This window comes from Amyelois transitella, chromosome 29, assembly GCF_032362555.1.
Source record: "Amyelois transitella isolate CPQ chromosome 29, ilAmyTran1.1, whole genome shotgun sequence".
In the NCBI taxonomy this organism is placed as follows: Eukaryota; Metazoa; Arthropoda; class Insecta; order Lepidoptera; family Pyralidae; genus Amyelois; species Amyelois transitella.
The window spans coordinates 1,818,793-1,838,701 of NC_083532.1; the positions used below are offsets into that span (position 1 = coordinate 1,818,793).

Sequence of the window (19,909 nt, forward strand, 5' to 3'; positions counted from 1 at the left end):
CTACTAAAATAAAGATTCAAGTATACCTAAAAAAATGGACTTTAGATGGCGTTCAAAATAATCGCGAGATTCAAATCAAAGTTCACGACGAATGACTTGATATTAATACCATATTCCTTCTAGGCTTCAAAAACATATCTATGCATCAGCAAGCTTCCAAAGACATTTAGCGCCTCCAGTCTTCTCGTCCACCCACGTGTGGAACCAGCTGTTTGATTATATAATAAAACTACAGACTTATTTAACTATATCTGTATTTGCTTAAAACAATAAATTACAATTTAATTTCATAAGTCAATTACCACTCAGATATAAATAAGCTGCCATCTAGCGGCAATTTTATGCGAAGGAACGTAATCGCCATCCATCGATTTTCATTGCCCGAGCTAGTAAAAAGTAATGGTACATAAATACAATTTTAGAACGTTAGTGAAATAATACGTTATATGGTATATGATTTCATTTTGATAAAATAATATAGGTATATAATAATCACACTTTTTAAACATTAGGTACTTACAGTATTTGTTAACAGATTTTATAACTAGATGGCGCTGTAAATAAATAATCGCCATTTATATTTGAACAAAAAATAACGGATCTTTTCAATAATTTACTAACTACTGGATAAGCTGGTGGGCCACAGCATGTGCATCAGCGCCCTCCCAAAGACATGCAGCGCTTCCAGTCTCCGCGTGCGGTGGTTCTCATCCACCACCGTGTGGAACCCGCCGTGGGCGAGCCCCCGGTCCGATGCTAAACTCTTGGCTACTAGCAGCATGTGACCTGGAATTATAATAATTTGGTATGTTGATGTTGTTTATCTGAGTTAGATCGCAAAGAAATAAAGAAAGAAGTTTTATTATGAAGCGAAAGAAGTATGCAGCAATATCGCAAGTCGCAAACGCAAACCAAATATTTCGACTTTCTCGAGGGATAATCAGAATATTCTTCTAAACAATCACAATATTCGGCTTGTAAATCTATATGCTGCCCAATTTCATGTACCTATTAATCTTTCATTAAAAAAATACCTATGCTGTATATACCTAGCTAAATTGTATCATAATAATGTTGTACTTAAGTATAATCGGTTCTGTCTGTTCTTTATACAGGGCGCGAATCAATGGTAAAAAATGGTCAAACTAAAAAAAAAAAACAATTTTTTTTAAACACTTTCACTCAGCGTCTATTCAAAAAATAACCTGTCTATGTTTACACTTCTCATTGTGGTTATTAGTAGGCCGCGGGGCCGAAGAAATAACAGGGATTTTGATATTTTTTTGCCGAAAATATGATGAACTTGTAGCTAAAATGAAATAAAAGACAGTTGACGCTAAAACACATTTTATTTATCCAAAAGGCCACAACATTTGTCTTCCTCCAAACACATGAACATGGAATTGTGCCCCGGGCTCCGCGGTCCTGACTTCGTCCATGACCACCCTGAACCCCGACGTGAGATCCAAGGTTTTAGCCACGCGACGACTTACCAGTAAAAGATGACCTGCGATTTGCATATTACTTCAGCGAATGTAGAGGGCAATCAATGAAGCTATAGTGAGAGGCTTCCACTTCTATTGTAATTTTCCGAATCTTGTACTATACATAAAGGCTTATTTAAAAAAGAAAATGTTGGCTGATTGCAGTGCGGTTCCCGGCACCGATGTAAAAAAGAACATGACCACTCTATCTTTTCCCATGGATGTCGTAAAAGTCGACTAAGGGATAGGGTTATTTACGTGGGATTCTTCTATTAGGCGATGGGCAAGCAACCTGTCACTAATTGAATCTCAATTCCATCATTAAGCCTAAAAGTTGAAAGTGGCCTCAGTGTGGCTCAGTCTTTCACGACCGCAGGCTATATATTATGTTTATGCAAGGTATAGAGACGAGATCATATGAATGAATGAATGTTGACTCATTGACTGACAGATCAACTCACAGCCTAATCCGCTGGATGTAGAGATTTGAAATTTACCATGTAGATCCCTAAAGTGGTCTAGAGTTACTTGAATTTGTCAGTATTCCCTCGAAATGGGCTATGACATATCAACTTCTTCAAAATGATGCAAAGATTTTGACACGTTAGAGGTAAAATAATAATTACCTAACAGTATTTCGTCTTCATCAGTTGCATCACACAAACTAGGGACGATCTTCTTTGGAACCACAACGAAATGAACAGGCGCCTGTTTGCCCTCCACCTCGAATGCTACGCACTGAAACATGTTGCTCTTTAAATTACATCAGGAGTATTTTAAATCAAATGAAATGATATTTATGCTTTTAAGAAATGTTTAACGTATACATAACTTAATTCTCAAATATCTCTTTATATTTTTTATAGCATAGAAAATCATGACCTCATAAAAAGGATTTAAACAACAATTAACTAGGCACCTACTACGCAATCAAGTTTACTTTTTGTTTGATTACAAAAAGAGAAGAAACTGATAAATATAACCTAATTTTAAGTGCGGAATATCAGTAAAACTTTGTAAAAAATACAAAGAACATAAAACTTACTATTTCGTCTTCATAAATGAAGTCGCCGTGCGTTTTTCCTTTAAAAACAACAACTCTATTTGATTCCACAGCAGCCATTTTCAAAATACAATAAAAATTATCGTGATTTTGTATCAACTTTACGCTTCGTACTGATAGCGTTCTGTTTAGTAAGGTAATTATCACTTATCTCTACAGAATTTTGGTGAATCACACATAAATGCAAACTCACCAATACCCTTTATTGAATCACAAATAAATGATTGGATTTTACTTTTTTTGAGAGATAATCGTGATGAAGTAATAAAATGTTGTGTTTTAAGGTCAAGATAAATAATTCTACATATTAATAACGCCGATTAGTTATTATTATAATTTATTAATGTAACTAAGCAGAGTTTCAAAATTTGTAGTTGGGCCGCGATGAAGTGGGAAAGTTAGAAAACCGAAACAAAGTACCTAAATATTGTGTAACCTACAAAAGTCAAATAGATACTTAACATGTTTCTGAAATAGTTACATATGCTTAATAATGCCTAAAGAATTATATAATGCGTGTGTTTCATAAGCAGAAGTGTAGTCGGACATTGTTGGACTTTTGCAAAACAAAATGTAGACGTGGGACAACTGTCAAAATCGGGACAGGTTGTAAATGAGACATGTATGTAATGAGTCAAAAAACGTGCACTTATCATGTCTCTATCCCATACTAGTCCAGAGCCGCAATCGAGTCGTGAAGGCCATGCTGAATAAAAATCGAAATAAAACAATATTTTATATTAAATCATAACATAGCCTATTTACATGTATCTTTCTATATACAATGCAAATCACAGTCTTATACAGTATAATTTTAAAATTGGACTTAACAAATTTAGGACTGTATACAATTACCTACTAAACAATAAATAAAAACTGGTAACTTAATAACTACTCAAATATAAATGAAAACCACGAAATTAAGTGTTTATTTTTAGGGAATAAAATAAAACTCTTAAAAAGTTAATAATTGAACTCATGGGATTCCATGTTTATAAGGACTCTGGTATTTTCCTTTTATTTTAAATTGTTACTTTTTGGTTAAATTGCACACAAGTAAGTAATTAATTACAAGATTTATCAATAACCAATTTGGTTATAAATCAATCTGTAACAGCCAATATGACGAACCCCAATTTTATCAAATTTACTTTAAGGAATAAATGGCAATACCAAACGAAGAACATCTTGAATCCCAAATAATATAAATGCGGAAGTAAATTTGTTTCTTTTTTACCTTTTCATAGTTAAACCACTGTACCGATCTCCGTGACTTTTTGTATATATGTGAGGCGAGGGTGAAAGAAATGTGATGTAATTCTACCAAAAAAAAAAATATGATTCAAATTATAATTAACTTTGATAGTGTGCTAATCGTTCTTATTTTAATTTACTTACTTATGTTTACAGAAAACATCGAGAATCATAAACATAAGAAACAAAAGTACATAGGTTTAAACTTAAAGGTAAAATTAAGATAAATAAGCTTCAAGATATAAATCTTGATTTTTCAAAAGTACATATAAGAAATTCCTGTCGTAAAAATGTACATCACAGTATATTAAACTTACAAATTAAATTATTACTTTTAACAATATATTAATATCTTTAGGAGAATTTCACAAAATATAAGATATGTCCCGTTTGACAATATAATTACAAATATGCCTTATTTTAGCTATTCGGAACTATTTACAAACTCCTTACCTATTTTGAGCCATAAAAGAGATGAGATGCAACATACATAGTAATTAGTATATAAATATAAACTTATAAAGGCATAGGCACAAATTGATCTAGTGCAGACATTACAATGATCCAATATGGGTTAGGTTCGCATGCAAAGGTGGCAACAGATTAGAAAAACCTGCCTTACCATGGTCACAAGGCGCGCAGCCCAGGCTCCTCTCTAGAGATGAGGACGTTACTGGGACTTACGTCAGGAAGAAGAAAATGAATCAAACCGTCATACATACGTCCATATATCTTGAGGACAAGCTGACATAAAATGTTATAAAGACCTAATATAAAAACTAATGAAAATAGCACTTGGACGATGCATTAAAATGTGATCACCATTTTGAAGGAAAAAAATATTTTGTTTTCTATTTTTTACGAAATTGAACGAAATGGTAAAGGGCCGAAATACGAATGGGACAAGGTGTAAACTTATTTATTGCTAGGAAACCCTGTGCTGGCTCTTAATAATGTAATATTTACAGCAAATTGGTAGCCAAGGGATATAGGCTTTTTAACTTGGGATTCTTATTTTAGGCGATGGGCCAGCAACCTGTCACTATTTGAATCTCAATTGTATCATAAAACAGCTGAACGTGGCCTGTCAGTCTCTTCAGGACTGTTGGTCCTGTCTACCCCGCAAGGGATATAGACGTGACTATATGTATGTAATTGGTAGCCAAACACATTGAAATATTTTAAAAATTTAATTAAAAGGAATTGGAGTAGCCCGCAGCTCCACCCGCGTTTGGAAAAGTCCCGTTATTTGCCGTTCCCGCGGGAATTTCGGGACACCCTCTTTTATTGGAAACTTAGACCATTATAAGAAACCTACATGACAAATTTCAAATTTCTAAACCCAGCTGTTGGGACTGTGCGTTGTCTGTCAGTCACTCACTCAAAAAAGGTTTTATATAGATTAAAATAGTATTGCTTTATGTGTGTAATACTACATTACATTTCACACATACAATTTTTATATACAATTATATCAGACTTTATTGAAAATATTTTTTTTTAAAGTAAAGGAAGATTATCTAACATATTTTTGGTTCAAGGCTATACACATTTTTCCCTTTTAGTATAGTGGCAGTTTTTACAATTATATATACCTTATCAATTATTCTATACGTATAATATGAAATGGTTTTATTAATTTTAATGAAAAATCTGAATGTTAGGGAAACATGCATATCCTTCTCTTATTGGCAAATTTTAATACCTTTGGTTCCCTCCAGCAAATTTTCAATTTAACTATAATCCATCATATTATATTGTAGAAACCAGAGTTAGTTGCTTATCAATATCACTTTGCCACTTTTATTAATTCATTTTATATTAATTTTTTAATTTCATCACTGTACACGTTAGTAGGAGCTAATGTCGTATTTACACCATTTATTTATTTATTTAATTTTTTCTAGTAAATTATATCATTTTTATATTTGAAATATCATTTAATATTTCACAACACTCTTTCTTTGTTTTTTAAAGGTTTTTCACTTCACATCACTTTTTTTTTCACTTTACATCACTTTCTTCACGGAACTATCATCTTTCTCAATCGCTAGCCCCACGATGGGTCATATTTCTCCCACGGGAAACTGGGCACGAGGTAGACTCGTCTACCGCGGTACATGCACGTGACAATACCGCGGTAAGCTGTTCGCGGTACGCCACTCTGAAAATCAATCAAATATGAGTATGATTAAAAAAAAATTTGTGACTGGACGGACAAGGCAGAGTTAAAACAATTCATTCATTCAAATAGTCACGTCTATATTAAAGTCTTGTAAGTCTTGAAGAGATTGGTAGGCCATGTTCAGCTGTTTGGCTTTATGATAGAATTGAGACTCAAATAGTGACAGGTTGCTAGCCCATCGCCTAAAAGGAGAATCCCAAGTTTATAAGCCCATCCCTTAGTCGCCTCTTACGACATCCATAGGAAATGAGATGGAGTGGTCCTATTCTTTTTTATCTTGGTGCCGGGAACCACACGGCACTTGTTCGATTTACCTTAATAATTGTAGGAGCTAAGGGAGAATTTTAATAATGCTTCCTTTGTTTGTAATGTGCAAACAATAGAGATACCATGACTTATGTTATAGGACAATTGACACAAGTGTTGGGATTCTTTTTTAGGCGATGTGCTAGCAACCTGTCACTAGTTGAATCTTAATTCTATCGTTAAGCCAAATAGCTGAATGTGGCCATACAGTCTTTTCAAGACTGTTGGCTCTGTCTACCCCGCAAGGGATATAGACGTGACCATATGTATGTATGTATGTATGTTGTTTTGTAATATCCAAACAATAGAGACACAATTATTAATGTTATAGGACAATTGACAACACAACAAGTTTTGTAAACTCATCACATTATCAATATAAACATCAAAACCTTTACGACCAATAATTCTTTTAAAGGTTTAGCAGTATATACTACTGAACTGACCCTGAAATCGTCCATCAGGCCCAGCACCCTGGCCTGGTGCTGGAAGCTCCTGGCGTTGGAGTACGTCAGCTTGACGGCGTCGGAGCCGCGCGGCATCGCCTCCAGCTGATCCGCCGTGGTCACCGGGAGTGATGATACGGTTTCTTCTAGCGCAGGGTCGTAGAATTTCTATAACGAAACAAAAAAAAAAAAAAACAAATAATACCTATTGTCCTCTTTTCTATAACCTCAAAATAACATACATACATACATATGGTCACGTCTATATCCCTTGCGGGGTAGACAGAGCCAACAGTCTTGAAGACTAAATGGCCACATTCAGCTATTTGGCTTAATGATAGGAATTGAGATTCAAATAGTGACAGGTTGCTGGCCCATCGCCTAAAAAAGAATCCCAAGTTTGAAAGCCTATCCAAAAAAAAAAAAGAATCTAAAAATCGTACAGCGTTAAGTGTATTCTTATGCAGTGTGCACGAAGAAATGGGTAAAAAAAAAACAATAGTACTAAAAAGTGAGCCTTTTTTTATTTAGGTACTTAGTTTTTAAAATATTCCTCATAGAGTAGACATTTCCAATATGGATATTATAATAACTTTACTTAGTAACAAAATAACAACAAAACTAAAATAAACTAAATATAAATCAACAAAATTTATAAATTTCTTTCAATATTCCAAAAAACTGTAATTTCTGTAAATAAATATTTATTACATATTAAGAAATAAGGTAATAGAAATAATCGATTTGGGTTTGAATTCTTCAATGTGATTGCTTTGATTATTAATTTTATATTTAGAAACGGTCAATTTTATCGTAACTTTACTAACCTTGAGCAAATACGAGAGGTCCAGTTTAGTGAACTCCACATACTTTGTATTGAGGTGCATACTCTTCAAATGATTTTCGTAGAAGAGACCTTTGCTTACGCCTATCTGTAATTAACAAATATAGTACGTATATACATACATACATATAATCAAGTCTATATCCCTTGCGGGGTAGACAGAGCCAACAGTAATAAAAGATTGATAGGCCACGTTCAGCTGTTTGGCTTAATGATAGATTTGAGATTCAAATAGTGACAGGTTGCTAGCCTGTCGCCTAAAAGAAGAATCCCAAGTTTATAAGCCTATCCCTTAACGAACGTAATTCCAGAGTGGGACGCGATGTAAATAGCTTACGAATCGTTAAATGTCGAAACTGGGAATCACACAACTGGATAATGGGACGCGTTGTAAATATGACATCAATGTGGGACGTCATATAAACAATCACAGGTTTTGTGCCCATCACCTAAAAATAAATTTCCCAAGTAAAGTTTATAAGCATTTCCGTTACAAGACTTTCATAATTTACGCGGTACTAGAAATATTTTTTAGTAGCATGGCACGCGCCATTTTACACAAAAAAAACTATCGCTGTCCCGTTTCACTTCATAATAAAAAGTGAAACAGCGTTCGTCTGCGGAGGCAAGCCAGCATTGAAGACTTTCAGAATCTTACCTTGCCAAATGTATGCGTCCTGGATATCTCCGGTCTGATGCACGCCTTACCGTCCGTGTTCATCGGGTTACGAAGCCAGTCGTCGAAGAACCTGCACAAACATACCTACATACATATGGTCACGTCTATATCTCTTGCGGGGTAGACAGAGCCAACGGCCTTGAAAAGACTGATAGGCCATTTTCAGTTATTTGGCTTAATTATAGAATTGAGATTCAAATTGTGACAGGTTGCTAGCCCATCGTCCTAAAAAGAAAAGAATCCAAAGTTTGTAAGCGGATCCAAAGTTTGTAAGCCTGTCCCTTAGTCGCCTTTTACGACATCCATGGGAATGGGATGGAGTGGTCCTATTTTTTTTTATTGGTACCGGGTCTAAATTATTTATTTGTTTAAACTTTATTGTACCTAAATAATGTTCAATGCTACATGGCATTTTCAACCAGTTAAAAAATTCCCCCTTTTTTTGAATTATTTTCCATTTCAATTTCTCTTTCATAAATTATCTATATAAAATACATACATAAGTATGTTTTTACACATAAATTATTTGATTTTATTACAACACTTGTTACATAGGTTCTATTACCATTAATTTTTCAAGAAAAAAATTATCTTGTATAATTTTCTTGACATTGGGATGCGATCTGTGAACCTTAAACGAAATTAACTCAAGCCCAACTCAAGCCCGTCTCCAATTTTGAAATTACCGCGCGAATTTGACAGTCAACTTTTTCTTTAAACATTGTATGCAAGTGACATTCGATTTTTTTTTAATAAAAATAGGCAAAAGAAACACTTACGCTGGTGGCCATTCTTCAGCTAATTTTGTCCACGTGTGCCTCATGATCATCCAGCCTAGTCCCGGGAAGAAGTCCGTTCTGTGTAGCAGCTCCGGTGCGGATAAGTCGATGACGTCTCTTTTGCCGTTGTCGTTCCACGCCGATATGCACCTGACGAAAGTTTTTAGAAAATTATAGTATGAAGGCGAGAAAAAGTCATGTGGAAAAAATAATCGGCAAAGTGCGAGTTGGACTCGCGCACGAAGGGTTCCGTAGCATCGGCACGTTTGTTACCACATACATACATATAGTCACGTCTAATACGTGATTATATACATATACATATATATATTTATTTAATGCACAGTGCACTCTTTAAGAGATATGAGCCGTAAAGATGAGGATGGTTTTTTTTTTTCAAGAAATCTGCAACCGCCATTTTGTTCAACTTATGTCGGTGGTGTTGCAACGTAGTCCTTACCATAGACTATCATCTTCCAACAGCAACGGATAGGTACCCAGGAAGTATTCATAGAAGTCTTGTGAGATGTCCAGATCGTCTGAAATCAATGAATAAGGTATATAAATATTTACCAAATTCTAAATTATAAATCAAATCGGAGACGTTCTAGCAAAAGTTCTGGTCAAGAGTCACATACATACATACAGTTTCACTAACAAACATATAGTCACGTCTACATCCCTTGCGGGGTAGATAGAGCCGACAGGCTTGAAAAGGCTGACAGGCCACGTACACCTTATATAGGTATAATGCCATCATTATGCCAAATTAAGTATTAGTTTATAAACTTGGGATTCTCGTTTTAGGCGATTGGCTAGCAACCTGTCACTATTTGAATCTCAATTCTTTATCATAAAGCCAAACAGCTGAACGTGGCCTTTGAAACCCGTCTCTTCAAGACTTTTGACTCTGTCTGCCCCGCTTGGGATATAGACGTGACTATCCCGGGAAGGTCCCGGGTTCGAATCCCGGCCAGGGCATGATGAGAAAAGAACTTTTTCTGATTGGCCTGGGCCTTGGATGTTTATCTATATAAGTATTTATTATAAAATATAGGATCGTTGAGTTAGTATCTCGTAACACAAGTCTCGAACTTAATTCGAGGCTAACTCAACTCAATCTGTGTAATTTGTCCCGTATATATTTATTTATTTATTTATATGAATATGAATCTGAATGATAAAAAGATATCCACAACCAACCTTCAACAATGATGACAGCGTCGTGACCCAGGGTATGCAAAACGTGGTCAAGCGCGAACTTGAAGTGCCTCGCTATCTTGTAGTAGCCGGCGAACTTGACCTTCGTCTTCGGCAGCGCTATTGCCGACTGGTCAGGCTGTCTGACCACCGTTATGGAGGGGTCAGAGTCGGTGAACGACTTTATGACCCTGTAAGTCGCGTTGTGACCGCAATCCTGGGTGGTCGTGGTCAGAAATTAGGTTTACAGTCCAGACATATATAGGTACATATATTATATATCACACATACATACATATGATCACGTCTATATCCCTAGCGGGGTAGACAGAGCCACCAGTCTTGAAAAGACTGATAGGCCACGCTCAGCTGTTTGGCTTAGTGATAGAATTGAGATTCAAATAGTGACAGGTTGCTAGCCCATCGCCTAAAAGAGGAATCCCAAGTTTATAAGCCTATCCCTCAGTCGCCTTTTACGACATCCGTCGGAAGGAGATGGAGTAGTCCTATTCTTTTTTGTAATGGTGCCGGGAACCACACGGCATTATATATCACTTTATCTCTTACGGTGAAGACAGAGCCAACAGTCTCCAAAACATTGAAAGCAATGTGTACTTGCAGTCTCTGCCTAGCGTTTCGGGAAAGAGGCGTGATTCAAAGCAACTAATATTATAGATGCAAAAGTTTGTAAGGATTTTGTGTGCCGATGCCGTGTGGTTTCCCGGCACCAATACCAAAAAGAATAGGACCACTCCATCTCTTTCCCATGGATGTCGTAAAAGGCGACTAAGGGATAGGCTTACAAACTTGGGATTCTTTTTGAGGCGATGGCCAAGCAACCTGTCACTATTTGAATCTCAATTCTATCATTTAGCCAAATAGCTGAACGTGGCCATTCAGTCTTTTCAAGACTGTTGGCTCTGTCTACCCCGCAAGGGACATAAACGTGACCATATGTATGTATGTAGCAAGTTGCTGGCCGCCCTTGCCATCCCAGGGTCGGGAGGATATCTTCGACCTGCCCCTTCCACCTGGGAGGTGGCAAGGTCACACATTTGTTACCCAGCCCGCGTAGCACGACACGCGCTACGTTGATCGAGATACGTTCGTTCAAGAGGCCTTCCCACTCCGACCTTTCCCTCCACACTCTCCTTGTATATCTGCTTAGTCAACCTGCTTCCATTCATCCTCTCCACATGACCGAACCATCTTAACATACCCTTTTCTATTCCTGTAACTACATCTTCAAATGTGGGAAAGAGGCGTGATTTTATGTATATGTATATGTAAAAACTATCGCTGTCCCGTTACACGTCATAATAAAAAGCAGATACCAAGCCTTTAGAAAATAGTGTGTCGTTTTTTCATGGCCATTAGATTCAGGCAAACAATTTGCTAGGCGACCATAATTTCAATGCAATAAAAATAATATTACTGCGTAGGTAAATGCAAATAGCCTTTGATAAAACTCGTAAAGATAACCACTGATTACATGGCCTTGTGATCTATGAACTGAATCTGTCTACCCCGATGGGGTAAAAGACGTGTCACTACTGACACATTTTTCAGAAGTCAGAAGGAATCGTACCATGTGGTTCCCGGGTCCCGGGTCCCGGTATCGTTGGGTTATCGTTGAGTTAGTATCTCGTAACACAAGTCTCGAACTTACTTCGAGGCTAACTCAATCTGTGTAATTTGTCCCGTATATATTTATATTCTTTTCCGATACCTTTTTCCACTTCGTTAGTATTTTCCAATTACTTCTGTCAATTGCCATCTCACTGGTCCCTCCCTTTCTACTCATACTATCCCTTACGCCGTGCATCCATCTCTTTTTCTATTTCTTAAACCTTTCACTTCCATATTACATATATACAAACATACATATGGTCACGTCTATATCCCTTGGGGGGTAGACAGAGTCTTGAAAAGACTGAATGGCCAAGTTCAGCTATTTGGCTTAATGATAGAATTGAGATTCAAAAAGTGACAGGTTGCTAGCCCATCGCCTAAAAAAGAATCCCAAGTTTGTAAGCCTATCCCTTAATCGCCTTTTACGACATCCATGAGAAAGAGATGGGAGTTGGCCCTATTATTTTTATACTGGTGCCGGGAACCACACGGCACATCCATATTTAAGGCTCTTTCAGTAATATGACTTGTAAAAATTCATACCTGACTGACTATAATAGGAAACATCCGTTTGTCCGGTCTGTACTTCACCAAGTTCTCGAGACACCTCGAGACTGTGACCCGGTCGCAGGCGATCACCAGTATTGGCAGTACCAAGTTCCTGGCTGCTGAAAACAATTATATGTATCTATTTCAATCTTTCGACAGTCCGGATAGAGCGTCAGTGGTCGAATCGGTAAAGCGTCTGATTATGATGCGTGATGTGTGTAAAGGCACCGGTTCGAATCACACCTCGACCATGTACTTATAACTGCTAACCTCGCTCTTATAGTGAGGAAACCTTGCGCACATTTAGGCAAATGGATTAATTAATCATTTGAATGATTTTATCCAGTTGGTGTGGTTCCCAGCACTTCAGAATAATAAGAGGGAACCACTCCATCTCTTTCCTATTGATGTTGTAAAAGGCGACTTAGGGAATAGGCATATAGTGTTGCATTTCCCATGATCCAATATATGTTAGGTTCCCCTGCAAAGGTTGTTGAGGTCAGATAGGGAGTCCACTCCCTTAAAGGCCGCTGTGGCAGGTGGTGGTAGGTGTGCTTGTCTCTGACATTGAATGTCCCGGGTTCGAATCCTGGATAGGGTCAGGATGACAAACTATCTTTCTGTGTCTGTTAGTTAGCATCTCATAACACAAGTCTGGAACTTACTTCGAGGCTAACTAAATCTGTGTAATTTGTCTCATATATATTTATTTACTTAGCTTAATTTCTAGGTCACATTGAGCCAAGCCCACTGTTTGAATCTTTTATGGTAAAAATAAGGTGACAGATACATATATCAAAACAAAATTATTTCATAAACATACATTTCAACTTTTATCAATTGCTTCAATTACAAACATTTATCTGTATTTTCATAAAACACATGGCTTTTGATAAGCCAAATGCAATTATGAATACACCCTAATGCTCATATTACATTAACTAAGATAAAATTTGCAAGGTGTTATATAAAATGTATGTGGAATTGTTGTCATTATATGATATGATATGACACATGTGTGATAACTGGTTATATTTTTTCATTAAGATTAATATTTTACAGTATATATTTATATAAAGGTCTTTTTTGGTTCGCAATTCTCTCATATAAATTCATAAATAATACAGGAATTAAATGCACATTTAACACATCTTTATTTTATCTCAGATGTTTCGAAACATGATATATGTAGTGATCTGTCATCAGTAAGATTCAAGTTGGGTAAAATTACCCAGAAGGTCAACTTAAAAATGTTGACAAGACATAAGTCTCTTTTCATTACTTCTAGCTGTCACGGCAAACATGACCAACCCTTATCACTAAGGGGTATGAAAAATAGATTTTGGCTAATTCTCAGATACTCAATATGCTTACAAAATTTCATGAGAATCGGTGAAAACAGGGGAGTACGGGAACAAACATTGTGACATGAGAATTTTATATATGTATAAGATTTTTAACAACAAGGAGAGGCTTGTGGCTTCTGTGGTACAGTGGAAGTACGCTAGTCTGTGACACAGTAAGTCCAGGTTCATATCTGGCCATGGCATGATGAAGAATGAACTTTTTCTGATTGGCCTGGGTCTCTGATGTTTATCTAAATGTATAAGTATTTGTTATAAAGTAAAGAATCATTAAGTTAGTATCTCGTGACACAATTCTCAAACTTACTTCAAGGCTAACTCAATCTGTGTAATTTGTCTTAAGCTGTTTTGTTTGTGAATGATGTTTCTCACCAGTCCTATGGAACACCAGCACTGGTAAATATTTGTACCATTGCAGTGCACAAATCTGGGGTCCTCTTCTAGAAGAACTAGAGCTAAAGATGTAAACCATGAATTGTCAACAATCATGATTATTTTGTTCAAGCCCAATTAATTAGTTACGTGTAATTGTATGTACTAACATTAGATCCTTAAGTTTCACTGTTTACTAACAAATTGTATGTGCCAATATGCCGCATGAAATAAAGATTTATTATTATTAACCAGCCATGAGTTTTCATACAATATATAATAGAACCAATCCACCTCTTTTACACACCAGTTGTTGGATATAGAATTAATATTATAAATAAATGCAAATAACAATTCAAAAAGTTAAAGACTAAAAGCCAGCTGTGAAATAGTTTAATCGACTATATATGAATTATAATTGAAACAAAAACTTACTATCCAAAGTTTTCCCATCTCCTTTACCCTTCAAATTAACTCTCTTTGAGTCCAAAGCCTCTTTCAACTCCGCGACCTTTTCAAGCAAAACTTTGCTTTTATCCATTTGATTACTTAATTCCAATTTTAAAATATCTATCCTCTTCTCCATGTTTTGCAGGTCGCTTGACTTCGACATCGAAGGAATCTCTATTCTTTGCGAATACGGCATTATTATCCATAATAATCCACATACAATCACAATCAGAATAAGTCTCTTCATATACACACGCATTTTGATAGAATTTTCAATGTAAACTGTGCGATTTCAGTGGTCAGTCGCGTGTGACGTACAATATAAGCTTCACATTATTCAGAAAACGTATTTGTAAATAATAAACAGAACGGAAAATTGTTTTCATGAACATAATACAACACCGACAGTGGACACAAATTATTTGTTGCTAATAAAATCGTGAATAAAAAGTTACGGTGAACTCGTTGTTCATAATATTCCAAACTTTAATATACGAATTTAACTAATATCTTCCGAGTGTAACTATTTTGTGGCACAAATGTAATGTAGGTATGTAATTTCCTCGCAAAAGGAAACGAAGAAGTCGAACTAATAAACCGCCTGACATGACAGTTGAGTTGACACGTCCAAACAGAAAGTATGACATCAGTGTGTCAGTTGTTATTTAAGAAAATCTACTATATTATATTAATCTGATCTTCATTATAGTTTTTAATGTAACCGACAACATAAATTTCTTAGATAAATTGGAAACATATTGAAATGTCTTACCTGTTTTATTTTTTGTAAAAAAATCAATTGTGACGGATTAAAGTAGGAACGGAACGTTTTGTCTACATTACATTACACAAACATGGCGGACGAAGTAGAAAAAGCTCAATCTGCCGTTGCCGGTGGCGATACTATTTTTGGGAAAATTCTAAGGAAGGAAATACCAGCAAAGTTCGTTTACGAAGACGACGAGGTATCTCTTCAAGTTATATCTATTCGACTTGATCATTTATTCGCACAATTTATTTTTAAAAGCACCCTATTGTTGTATCTTTTTCATGTAGGTAAATAGGTTTATTTCTGTATTTATAATGTAAATGTCCTAACCAAATACATGTGGATTTCTTAATTATTATTAAAAAGTTCATCTTTCGCATATCTCCAAATTCTAAGTACCAACTTCTTTTCCCTCACAAGTTTTATTTTGTATGCCTTTTTATGCTCAGCTGTTCAATAAAAAAGAGGTATTTTTTCTTTTTTATCTTTTATCTATCTTATTTTTATCTTGATTATACATACATACATACATACATATGATCACGTCTATATCCCTAGATTATCTTGATTATAATAAGTAGTTTAATAATGTAAGAAGGTAAAATATATTGTATGTATAACGTACCTACCTAAATATGTTTCATGCATTAGAATTACAATCTTTGTTGAGGTTATTTTCCGCTCAGTTAATTATGGATCTTGTTGTCAACGAATGTTACCAATTTAAGTAGATTTATTTTTTCTAATTTTTATTTTCTTCTTGTTAATAAATTTTACATAAATATAGTCACGTCTATATCCTTAGCGGGGGTGACAGAGCCAACAGTCTTGAAAAATCAAAGATTCACTTATATGGCTTAATGATGGAATTAAGATTCAAATAGTGACAGGTTGCTAGCCTATCCCTAATTTACGACATCCATTGGAAACATATGGAGTAGTTCTAATATAAAGTACCGGAAACCACACGGCATTACATAACATATTAAATTTTATATCTTTTTAAATTTACCTTCGATCAAGTATAAAAATGTGTATTTTTTTTACAATTGATCGAAAAAATTACAGACATTTTACACTATATTTTTTTTCTATTTTTGTGTTTTTTTTTAGTGCGTAGCATTCCATGATGTGAATCCACAAGCGCCCACGCACATACTGGTCATCCCTCGAAAACCGATCCCCCAGCTATCGAAAGCTGATGACGCAGATGAGAAACTGCTAGGTATGACAACGAGTTTCTTCCTCTTTTCCCCTCTAAGCGTTTAAAACAGTAACACTCTCATCTCTCTGGAGAGGAGCTTGGGGGGGGGGGGGGCTGATTTGGGTAAGAATATATACACTAAGCCACTCCCGCCTGATCTCCGCAACTATGCAGGGGAAACTAACCTATGTTGGATCATGGTAAAGGCTGCCATGTGCCTATTCCTTTAATCACCTTTTACGAAATCGATGGGAGAGAAATGGAGTGCTCCTATTCCAAAGCTGAAACCACCACATTACCAAATTACGACTACTGTACGCCATAACTTCAAATTACACAGATACATATAGTCACGTCTGTATCCCTTGCGGGGTAGACAGAGCCAACAGTCTTGAAACGACTAAAAGGCCTAGTTCAGTTTTATGGCTTCATGATGAAATTGAGATTCAAGTAGTGACAGGTTGCTAGCCCATCGTCTACAAGAGGAATCACAAGTTTATAAGCATATCCCTAAGCCGCCTTTAATGATATCCATGGGAAAGATATGGAGTGGTTCTATTCTAAATTGCCGGTAACCAAACTGCAATTTCAAATTAGTAGGCCTAGTTTTCTAATTTATAATTATTAGCGTTAATATACTTAGGGAATCATTAAAAAAAATTTAATTTGTAATGTGACTGGGTACCTCATTTTGTTACCTCTCATTACTTTATATACCACTAGCTGTGCCCGCGACTTCGTCCGCGTGGAATAGTTATTTTGGGCATCATATTTATTTTTGCAAACATCCTCCTTGGCTTTATCAATTATAGCTGCTAATTGTTATGCGACTTGGCGACGACTTGGCCCACATCATTACCCGCGACGGAACTGAGACCCTATATAATGAGATGAGAGGCCTTTGCCCAGTAGTGGGATCTTACAGGCTGATACTTTACTTTACTTAAAAATAGTAATATCTTCTAAGATGTTCATTGAAATTAAGTGATATCAAAGACAGTTGTGTTTACAATTAAATACTCATAATCAACAACAACGGTCACGCGTATTAGAAAGAACGCTGTTTCGCCGTATTAAATGTTTCGCTGCAAATTGCTTATAACGACTATATCTCAAAACCTATTCGTCTGATTTATATACTGTAAATGGCAATTTTAATCTACATGAAAAGCCGAAAGTAATAAACATTTTTATTTGGATAAGGATTAATACTGAATTAAAGAAAATTGGTTTCAAAATAACTTATGTTTATAATGAAAAATTAATCTTTAAAAATGAACATAAAAGTGGTTATTGGAAGTAAACCTTAAGAGATAGATATATGCTCTCGCGGACTTTTTTGTGGTAAAAAATGAGTACTTCACATCTTTAGTACATTGTTTTACTATATCTTTGTTGGTTTGCGCAGCGTTCGCGTGGAAAGCTCGCAGATGGCCGACTCATTCAACTTTCACCTGCATTGTTGACGTTTCCCGTAGGAAATCCGGGATAAAATGTAGCCTTCCTCGATAAATAGACTATCTAACAGTGAAAGAATTATTTAAATCGGTTCAGTAGTTTCTGAGATTAGCGCGTTTAAACAAACAAACAAACAAAACAAACTCTTCAGCTTTATAATATTAGTATAGATGCGTATTTTTTTTTAACTTTTGTAAATTATAATTATTTCAGGACACCTGCTTATTGCCGCTCGCAAAGTCGCCGCGCAAGCAGGTCTAGACAAGAGCGGTTTCAGGCTTGTCATCAATGACGGCAAAGACGGGGCGCAAAGCGTGTATCATTTGCACATTCATGTGATCGGAGGTCGCCAGCTGAAATGGCCCCCTGGCTAATTTGTTAATACTGAATTAATATAATGATAGTTATTTAAATTTCATATTAGTTTTATTTTGTGTTTTGATACGAGTGTGGAAAATCATTTATTCTTTGAATATGGTTACAATGTAGGTCTTAGTATTTAGGTACAGTTTCTGTGAATACATATTCTACCTCTTAAGGCGTCGGAATTATATATATACCTATATTTTGTATTAGCAGCATATAAGTTCATTTTCTGTTTTTTTTTTTTTGTTTTCGTTCTTATTCATAAGTGTCTTGCTAAATTCAAAGGGATTTAATATTTATGTAGTTATCGTGTGCGCAGAGAAATCTAATTTAAAAGTGGACACTGATTGAGCGATAAACCAGTGCACAGCCCAAACCACCGGTTTATTTATTTATTTCAACTATTGTGCTAAATATAAATATGTAAAAGTTAATTATCTATTAGTCAACCAATGGATCTGAGAAAGAAATTTAGGTGGATTAAAAAGTAAATAAATATATTTAAACTTACACAAAATACAATATAATAATATTATAATAAACATACATATTACTCTAAAAATCTATTTATATGATTGATTGGTGCAGCGATCACCGAAATTAGTGAGCAGTATAATTGGTATTAAAGACCCTCGCGACTCGAGAGATACCTTCGTTATAAAACTAGAACGACTTAGGGATATCGTCATAGACGGGAAGTGAAAATTCTAGAGATTTGAAAAAAGGGAAGTTTCCATAAGTAGGTGCACTAAAGAGGATTTCCCTTTATACTCGTCGGAACGGAAATTAACGGGATTTTTATATGCATGCATGGAAATATAAATATGTAATTGAGGTATTGACTGAATAACGGAAACTAACAAGTTTATTTTTAAACGAGTGGAGCCGCGGGCTCCAATGCTGAGAAATCTATAGTGAAACTTGCTAGAGAACAACCTACAACTAGGTTTCATGTGTCCTACTGCTAGATGTCTTTAAATTTGGATTAAGATCATACTTAAATAGTTTGGAAATACTGTAGGTTTTAGAACATGTTCGTGAAACTACCAGAAACTTAGTTTTGAACCTATAAAAACAGTTTCGTTCTTGTATTGTGTAAAGCTACTGAAATAGTATTTAGTGCAACTGGCAACATTTATCTTAGTGTTGTCTGCAACACACCATAAACCTCAATCGATCGATTATATATATTTCTAGGTTTTGCCTGCGGCTTCAGCATCTCCAAAAAAATATGTACAGGTTTTTCGTAAATCTAATTATCTATCAGGGATATATGGGACCCTACGTCATTCATCAGACTTTTAATAATATTTTTATAAAACAAAATTACAAAAATATAAGTTCATTAGGCAACGCCTGAGTTAACAAACTTACTTACCAATTTATAAGTAATATTAGTTGGGATTGGGATGGATATTATATGAAATAGGGATAAAAGAATATTACAATCTTTTTAGTAATGTTAAGGAGCAAGAACTATGTTTTAGATTCAGTGTACAAATATT

The 19,909-nt window shown here is 35.5% G+C and overlaps 3 protein-coding genes across 5 annotated transcripts; 1 reads left to right on the forward strand and 2 right to left on the reverse strand.

The window, feature by feature from the left end:
- Window positions 1-458: 458 nt before the first annotated feature.
- Window positions 459-2,690, reverse strand: LOC106141288 (adenosine 5'-monophosphoramidase HINT2-like). Of its 2 annotated transcripts, none has more exons than XM_013342938.2 (3): window positions 2,530-2,690; window positions 2,111-2,222; window positions 459-786 (listed from the first exon to the last, which is right to left on the reverse strand). In XM_013342938.2, the coding sequence occupies exons 1-3, from the start codon at window positions 2,605-2,607 to the stop codon at window positions 617-619; spliced, it is 360 nt and encodes a 119-aa protein (XP_013198392.1). In that variant the 5' UTR covers window positions 2,608-2,690; the 3' UTR covers window positions 459-616. The 2 variants fall into 2 exon arrangements, with proteins under 2 accessions (XP_013198392.1, XP_060808690.1); XM_060952707.1 differs by lacking the exon at window positions 459-786 and adding an exon at window positions 1,316-1,507.
- A 580-nt stretch (window positions 2,691-3,270) lies between these two features.
- On the reverse strand, window positions 3,271-15,225 carry LOC106135635 (alpha-1,3-mannosyl-glycoprotein 2-beta-N-acetylglucosaminyltransferase). Of its 2 annotated transcripts, none has more exons than XM_060952702.1 (9): window positions 14,593-15,225; window positions 12,416-12,537; window positions 10,244-10,457; window positions 9,501-9,579; window positions 9,041-9,190; window positions 8,241-8,331; window positions 7,566-7,670; window positions 6,739-6,906; window positions 3,271-5,965 (listed from the first exon to the last, which is right to left on the reverse strand). In XM_060952702.1, the coding sequence occupies exons 1-9, from the start codon at window positions 14,864-14,866 to the stop codon at window positions 5,852-5,854; spliced, it is 1,317 nt and encodes a 438-aa protein (XP_060808685.1). In that variant the 5' UTR covers window positions 14,867-15,225; the 3' UTR covers window positions 3,271-5,851. The 2 variants fall into 2 exon arrangements, with proteins under 2 accessions (XP_060808685.1, XP_060808684.1); XM_060952701.1 differs by having other exon boundaries at window positions 12,416-12,540.
- A 128-nt stretch (window positions 15,226-15,353) lies between these two features.
- Window positions 15,354-18,454, forward strand: LOC106135636 (adenosine 5'-monophosphoramidase HINT1). Its single transcript, XM_060952703.1, has 3 exons — window positions 15,354-15,572; window positions 16,490-16,601; window positions 18,252-18,454. The coding sequence occupies exons 1-3, from the start codon at window positions 15,462-15,464 to the stop codon at window positions 18,410-18,412; spliced, it is 384 nt and encodes a 127-aa protein (XP_060808686.1). The 5' UTR covers window positions 15,354-15,461; the 3' UTR covers window positions 18,413-18,454.
- Window positions 18,455-19,909: the final 1,455 nt, after the last annotated feature.